Here is a 7650-nt window from a genome sequence, read left to right as displayed (position 1 = left end):
GGATTCATTCTCTTCTCTCAATGGAGACTCCAGGTGGCCCATATAACCCGGGTCCTGATTCTTTTTTACCATCTTACGCCAAACCGGCTAGCTGGCTCCCCTTCATCTCCCGTCAATTGACTGGCTGCTACTGTGGTCCATGCAACGTCACCTCCAGGCTAGATTATTGCAACTCTGGCTTCACGCAGGCCTTTAAGGCGCTCTCGATTCGAGATCTGAAAAATGTTAAGTCCAGAATGCATGCGGCCCGTGATGCTCACAGGGGTGCCATGAGAGAACATAGCATATTACACCTTGTAAGCTTCGGCCGCTGCACTGGCTACTTCAACTGAATACCGAATCATGTTCATAAAAGGTGCTGGTATTAACTCTTTTAAGGCCCTTGGCGAGCCCGGGATCTCCTTCGCATCTACCGGATCATGCCTACCCTTATATGTCCTGCTAAATCTTGTCTTCATGGCCGGCAGAGGCTAACTTTACTGGTGATCCCTGGCCCTCAATGGATACGGTAAGGCTGGTCTTCCCACCCAGGCTACAGAGCCTTTTACAGCTCTGGCCTTCTGGGCTCCTGGTGGAATTCGCCTCCCACCAAAATTGTGCTGTCTGGGCCCTGCCATGGATTCTTGCTGAGTTCCGCAGGGCCTGGGCAAGACGGAGCTGTTCCACTGGGCCTTTGGGGGAGGCCTAGGCAGCTGATTGGGGCCCCTCCCTCTCTCTCTTTTTATAACATCTAGCTTGATCCCACCGCCTCCCCCCCTAGGGTTGGCTTTTGGGGAGCTGGCAGCAGGTGCCATCTTTATATTAATGTACTCTTAATAATGTAGTATTTTAATGGGGGGTAGGGCTGTATTTTCTATTAGAGCTGCATTCTAATTTATATGCATTACTTACTGGTTTTAACTTGATATTGTGTTTCTTACTTATACATGTTGTTCACATCGGGCCTCTTGAGTTCTCCGGGGAGGGCGGGTCTATAAACCTGCACTAATTACTAATAATAATAATAATAATAATAATAATAATAATAATAATAATAATAATAATAATAATAATACATGTCCAGTTCTTATTTTCACAGCTGCAACAACAAAAAGTACTTTTAACAATCATGTCATATGAAATGAAATGAAGTCTTACAGTAAATAATAGATCCTTTCAGAACTTCATGATTCCACTGGGGATCCCAGGGAGAATTCTCTCTCCCTCTCTGGAATACTTATTGATAGGGAAGCATATTACATTCTCAACTGCCTCTTGATCATAAACTCCAACATGTTGGGATTTCTGTATCCATAACTGGTTGTAAATCCTACCTTGCAGGAATACTTTCTCCCATCTCTAAGTCTAAATTTACCTTGTTTGGAGGCAGACTGTACTCACGCCACAGACTTTTAGGATATTTTATTTTATTTGTAGGCTGCCCTACTCTTTATAGGCTCAGGGCAATTTCAACATTAAAAAATACAATTTAATACTCTAAAACAATAGACAGATTTAGCAACCTGTCCTGTCAATAAAACATATCCCAATGGCATCCAGATCTCACATTCTACCCTCCCCCCACTCCAAGCCTCACCTCCTCTCACTCCAAGCCTCACATTCTACCCTCCCCCCACACCTTAGCCACACCCTGAGCCACACCTGTGGTGGGATTCAGCAGGTTTGCATCACTTTGGCAGAACTGGTTGTTAAAATGGTGCTTGTAAGCAACCCGCTGTTAAATTATTTGAATTCCCACCACTGGAACCGGTTGTTACATTATTTTAATCCCACCACTGCATCCAGCCCTCCCCCACCCCAAGCCTCACCTTCCAACCCTCCTCTCACTCCAAGCCTCACATTCTACCCTCCCCCCACCCTTAGCCACACCTTCCAACCCTCCCCCACTCAAAGCCTCACCTTCCAACCCTCCCCCAGCCTAGCCACACGTTGTCACCCTTTGCTAGGGCTCACTGCATCTTTCCCTCAATGGGCTTTGCTGCAATTAAAATATAAAGAGCCTTTAAAATCTTATCTAGCTTTTTCTTTACTGAAATCCCATTATGAAGCTTACTCACTTCTGGCTCAGCATACAAAAACACTTAGCAGGGAAATGTACACTTAGCAGGGAAATGTAATTTTTGTGAATTTATGAGGATGTGGGCATCACTGGGTGCTTGGTTATAGGATCCCTGATATGCCAAGCTTTTTTCAGGTCATCAATGTTGAAAGAAATTTCCATAATTCTGCATTTTGAGGAGATATTCTTCATTTCCAAGATGGGACTCAAGGAAGTTTATGCTTTCCTGGAGTCTGTAATTGCAGTGCTTGCTACCTTGGGTAATATCCTAGTCATCTGGGTAGTTAAGAAGAACTCAGCTAGTCTGACAACAACTTGCTACTTCATTCTCTCACTAGCACTGGCAGATATTGCAGTTGGACTCGTGTTGCCAGTGGCCATCATGGTGGATTTAAAAGTCCAACTCCCTTTCGAAGCCTGCCTCTTCATGTGCTGCCTGCTGGTGGCTTGCACTCAAACCTCGATCATGTCACTCCTTGCTATTGCTGTTGACAGATACCTGAGAGTGAGGTTCCTTACCCGGTGAGTCATTGTTAAAGATACCAATTGTTCAAGGACAGTTTGGGAACTTGGGTTTAAACATTTGGCTTATATGCATAAGACTGTCTGTATTTACTACTGGCAAATGCTGATTTGAACGTTTGAACTGATGGGCTTCCATTTCCTATTATGAAACCAATATGGCATACAAGTAGGAGCCCGCATATGTATGGGGAGTAGTCATGCCATTCTCCCACCTTTGATTCCTCTCTCCCCCTCCCCACTTTTCTCGCTGTTTCTCTTTCACTCCCGCACTGCTCTCTTACTTTCTGTCAAACTACGGCTGTTCCTTCTATTTTTTTAATTCCCACCCATCACTTTTTCTTTCTCACTTTCTGTTCTCAACTCCATTACTTTTTCTTTCTCTTTCTGATCCCCAACCCCTCACACTCTCTTTCTCTGTCCACCTCCTGTCCCATCTCTCACCCCAACATTGCATTGTAAGGTGGTCAGAAGAAGTTAGTTACAGAAGGGAGTAGTATCTAAGGTTTAAGCATGAACCGTGGGAGGCAATGACATCAGGAGAGTCTTCTTGTAGCTGGAAATCCATTCAGCAGGGCGACTGTATCATGTTGAGGACACATTCTTTGGCTGTGGAGCTGAAAATGTGCTGATATGGCAAGCAAGCTGAGAGCATGAGAAACAGTGGAATCACAATTCCTGAAAGCTCTTTGTAGGATCTACACCTGCCAGCTTTTTACGTTTGGGGCTCCCCATCTCTGCAAGACCAGCATCACCCTTTTAGGCTGGCAGGAGGGCAAGGATACTCGTGAATAAGCATTCCACCCACCCATGCCAGGGTGGTTTGGTAACACAGCATGAAAGCGAGCTTTAATGGAACTGAGTTCCACTACAGCATTTCTTGGTTAATCTCTCTCTTCCAAACATTCCTCCAATCCCCACCCTTGAGATCTCAGCAGAGTGAAATCACTACAAGCATTCTCAAGCAGTGCAGAGTTCCTATAGTCTAGTTAGTTGAGTGTTTTCCAATGGTTCAGGACTTATCAGCCTTCACCAGCATGGCCAATTGGCCATGCTGACAGAGGCTGATGGGAATTGTAGTTCCTGAACATCTGGAGAGCCGCAGGTTCCCTACCCCTGGTCTAGCTGGAGGTAAGCCAGGTGCTGGCCAAGCCAAAGATGAGAAAGTAACTGCATGCCCAAAGAAGAAAAAAAGCCAAGGGCTCCCATGTTGCCACTCCAGAGTCTCATGGCAAGAACCAGGAAAAAAGCTCACAACTTTTAATAGATCTTAACAAGATGCTGACAAAAGGTTATCACCATATGTTAAATGATGGCCCTTGTCATGTTTGAGCAGCTTTTCTTTTTTCTTTTTACATAGGGAAATAATTTGCAAACTAAGGAGATGAGGGTTTAATTGTGTTAATGATTTTCAGTTGATTCTTAAATGTGATTTTATTGTGTCAGTTTTAATTTGGTAATTGTGAGGGTGGGAGGGCAGGATTTTGTAAAAATAAAATAAAATATGGCTTAGAATTTCTCATAAAAATGAATGCATGTGATCTGGAACCTTTATAGCTTTTAAAAAGCGAATCTTTTTTTTATATGGAATTCTATGTTTATCCCTTGCAAACAGGTATAGGATAATAACCAGTCAAAAAAGAATTCTGGTGGCTCTGGGAATAGTCTGGCTGTTGTCTGTGATGATGGGGTTTGCACCCATCTTTGGATGGACAGAAAAAAAATCAAGCTACAAGAATTGCACTTTCACCGGAATTATGAAAATGGAGTACATGGTTTATTTCAGCTTTTTTGTTGGTACCCTTATCCCATTGATCATCATGATTGTTCTCTACGGAAGTGTCTTCTGCATTATCCAAACAAAGCTAAGACAATGGTCCAAAGATGTCAGAGGAACAAGAACATTTTACAGAAGGGAGTTTAAGATAGTCAAATATTTGACTTTGGTCCTTTTGTTATTTGCTGTGAGTTGGCTTCCTCTGTGTATCATGAACTGCATTCAAAATTTCTGCCCTCGTATTAAGATCCCCCAGTATATGTGGTACATCGGCATCCTTCTCAGCCACTCAAATTCAGTCATGAATCCAATTGTCTATGCTTTCAAGATAAAGAAATTTAGGGAAACATGCTCTCAGATTTTAAGAACGTACATCTTCTGCAGAGATCAAGATTATGCAGTTAACAGTACATCATAACATGAGAAGCTGCCATCTTAATTCAGACCATTGATCCTGTAAACTGAGTACTGCCAACCCCGAGCAATTTTGGCTCTCTGAAGTGGCAAGAGCCCTACCGGGAACTTATTTTTAACTGGATGTCACGAATCTGACCTTGGGACTTGATCTGTGAAAATATGCTACCTGTGTGCTAGTCTCTTCCCAGGACGTTACAGCAAGAAACAAAACTGAGTAGGAATGAGCGCTACAGTTTAAAGCCCTGGCCACTGTATTAACTCATGTCCTTTATCCCCTTTTAACTGGTCTGTTTTCCATGTACATACCCCAGATTGTAAGCAGCACGATGACCAAAGGAAACTCTCAAATGTGAACTAATAATTCAGCTGAAGTCAGGTCAGAGTAAATTCAGTTATGTATACAATTAACTGAAGTCACCACACAATGAACAGTGCAGAAGGAGCTGTGGGAAATTGCAGATGCTCAAAATGTGTCTCCTGCACATCCATGAATATTCCTAATCATGTCCACTAAGTTTGGCAAACTATGACTTCCTTTATAGAGTCAATTAATCTCATGTGAGTACGATAGCTTTACGAAACCCCAAATTCTCTTTCTCTGTTGACTTTGATGGGTCAACTGCTGGTATGAATCCGTATGGACAGCAACCACTCTGATAAAGGAGGAAGGTGAAACTCCAGATTCTTTTACTGTCAGCTCTTCACCAATTAGGAGGAAGCTGGAAACAGTTAAGACAGTAGTCAGTTGTTGGCAGTTGCTCTGGCTGACAGACTCTGGCAGATTGGGAAAAGATCAGGGGTTTTAGTATGCAGCAATTGCTAGGATATGGAGATGCTTTCATAGTTATTTTATTGATAGTTTTAACCAAGGCATAATTATTTTTAATTGATAAAGACTTGATGCACTTCAACATTTTTACATGATCTGTTGCTCAGTCAACTGAAAATATCATTCCATTTTGGTGTTTGTCTAGAGCTTGACTATCTGTCCAGGGAAGGAGTTCGCACTCATAATTTGTCAATACAGAATGTGCTGAAATGTGAATTATTCCCCTGAAAGAATAGCATCATAGCAAGGAGTTGAATTCGTTCCCTGCGTTCGAAGATGCTTTAAGAACATTAGGCACTTCTGACAAACAGCTGAATTAGTGGGGGTTGTGGGTTTTCCGGGCTGTGTGGCCGTGGTCTGATAGATCTTGTTCCTAACGTTTCGCCTGCATTTGTGGCTGGCATCTTCAGAGGTGTATCACAGCGAGAAGTCTGTTACGCACTGTGTCTAGTGTAAAGGGAATGTTTATATATGGGGTATATATTGGGAATGGGGTATATATTGTCTATGTCCCAGGGTGGGGAACCAATCTGAAAGGCTGTTTCCGCACAGCCAGAGGCAGTGGCTTCCCACCGGCATAAATGAAACCGGTGGAGCATCAGGACCATTTGCATGGTCCCATGCGGGCAGTTCCGATGCCAACACCGCCCACAGTGGCGGCTCTGCACTGGAGTCTGCCCAGGGTAGCCTGTTGTTTGACTTACCTTGCCTTCCATTGCAGCTTTGGTCAGCCGTTAGCGCCCACGCTTCGCCCTGCGATAATCTCTCAGGCTCTGTTCAGCAGGGCAACGTGGGCATGTCTTTCCAGCTGCCCGGAGCTGCAGAGGAAGGCAAGGTAAGTCCCTCGCAGATACTGGAAGGGCCAAAGGCGGAGGCCTCACGCCAGTGCAGTTCGCGATTCGCATCTGAGCGGGAAGATCGCCTGCTTTTAAAAAAACCCTCACCAGGAGGCGGAGCAGGCTTTAAAAGCTGGGCGCTCTTCGCTACCCGCTTGGGCGGGTCCAGCATGGCGTTGCTGTGTGAACAGCGCCCCAGAGCGGTGTTTTAACCGTCCCTAAGGAGCTGTTTTCCGCCCGTGCGGAAACAGCCAGTGTTTGGGTGGAACTTGCTATGCAAAATCAGTGTGTAACAGACTTCTTGCTGTGAAACACCTCTGAAGATGTCAGCCACAGATGAAGGCAAGACATTAGGAACAAGATCTACCAGACCACGGCCACACAGCCCGGAAAACCCACAACTCCTATTGAATCCGGCTGTGAAAGCCTTTGACAATACAACTGAACTAATCTTTTTCCTTCACTTCAAGAGATAAGGGCGTGAATTATCGTTTGGGCCATTGTTCTATTCACAATCATAAGGAAAACCTCCCAAAATAAGAAAACTGTGTCAACTAAGTGAGAAAGTGAGTCTGAGTCTCTTTAGAATAGTAATTTCAAGCCCCCTTTCCCTTCCATATTCTGATCATAGATCCTAGGAAATTGACTGTAGGAGGCTTCACCTGTCTTTTCATGTAAAAGATGGTGGCACAATGATGTAACAATTGCTTGGCATATGTATTTCTATAAAACCTTCCGATTTTGATTGTAATATTACTTCTTCCTTCGAGTCAGATTGTCTATTTGTTTCTGCTGCAGCTTAAATAAATGTATATATTTCTTCCCCCCACGGGTCCCCGACTGGGTTTTTGGGGTTCTAAGGTCTCATGCCTGATTGACAAAGTGTGACATCCAGTATAGCAGGGTTGTTTCCCTTATGTTTTGGTTACACTTATATTGGTTCTGCTTGAAAGGTGAAGATGTTTAAAAATTTCTAAATTGAATGTCTGAATAAAACCTCCATACTTTGGTTACCTTCTTTTTAAACATAAACATTGGTGGGTAGAGTAGTCCTTTAACTTCCTTATGCCATCCACAATCTTGGCCATGTGGATGTAAAAAGGCAAGTGGGATTTTTCTTCTACTTGGGGTGGTGGAGTCATGCTCATCAACGGGAACCATCCGGCAGCCTCTTGCTGGTTCTGCTCTGGGGAAAAAGGGGGTCCTACTG

General features: G+C 43.9%; 1 protein-coding gene across 1 annotated transcript; it reads left to right on the top strand.

Moving 5' to 3' along the window:
* The first annotated feature begins 2258 nt into the window (after window positions 1–2258).
* Window positions 2259–4776, top strand: LOC125433380 (adenosine receptor A3-like). Its single transcript, XM_048497883.1, has 2 exons — window positions 2259–2581; window positions 4197–4776. Exons 1-2 carry the CDS (start codon window positions 2259–2261, stop codon window positions 4774–4776), a joined length of 903 nt encoding a protein of 300 aa, XP_048353840.1.
* Window positions 4777–7650: the final 2874 nt, after the last annotated feature.

The sequence above is a fragment of the Sphaerodactylus townsendi genome, linkage group LG05, assembly GCF_021028975.2.
Source record: "Sphaerodactylus townsendi isolate TG3544 linkage group LG05, MPM_Stown_v2.3, whole genome shotgun sequence".
Lineage (NCBI taxonomy): Eukaryota > Metazoa > Chordata > Lepidosauria > Squamata > Sphaerodactylidae > Sphaerodactylus > Sphaerodactylus townsendi.
Note: the sequence above shows the minus strand (reverse complement) of the source record. Positions and strands in the feature narration are given on the sequence as shown.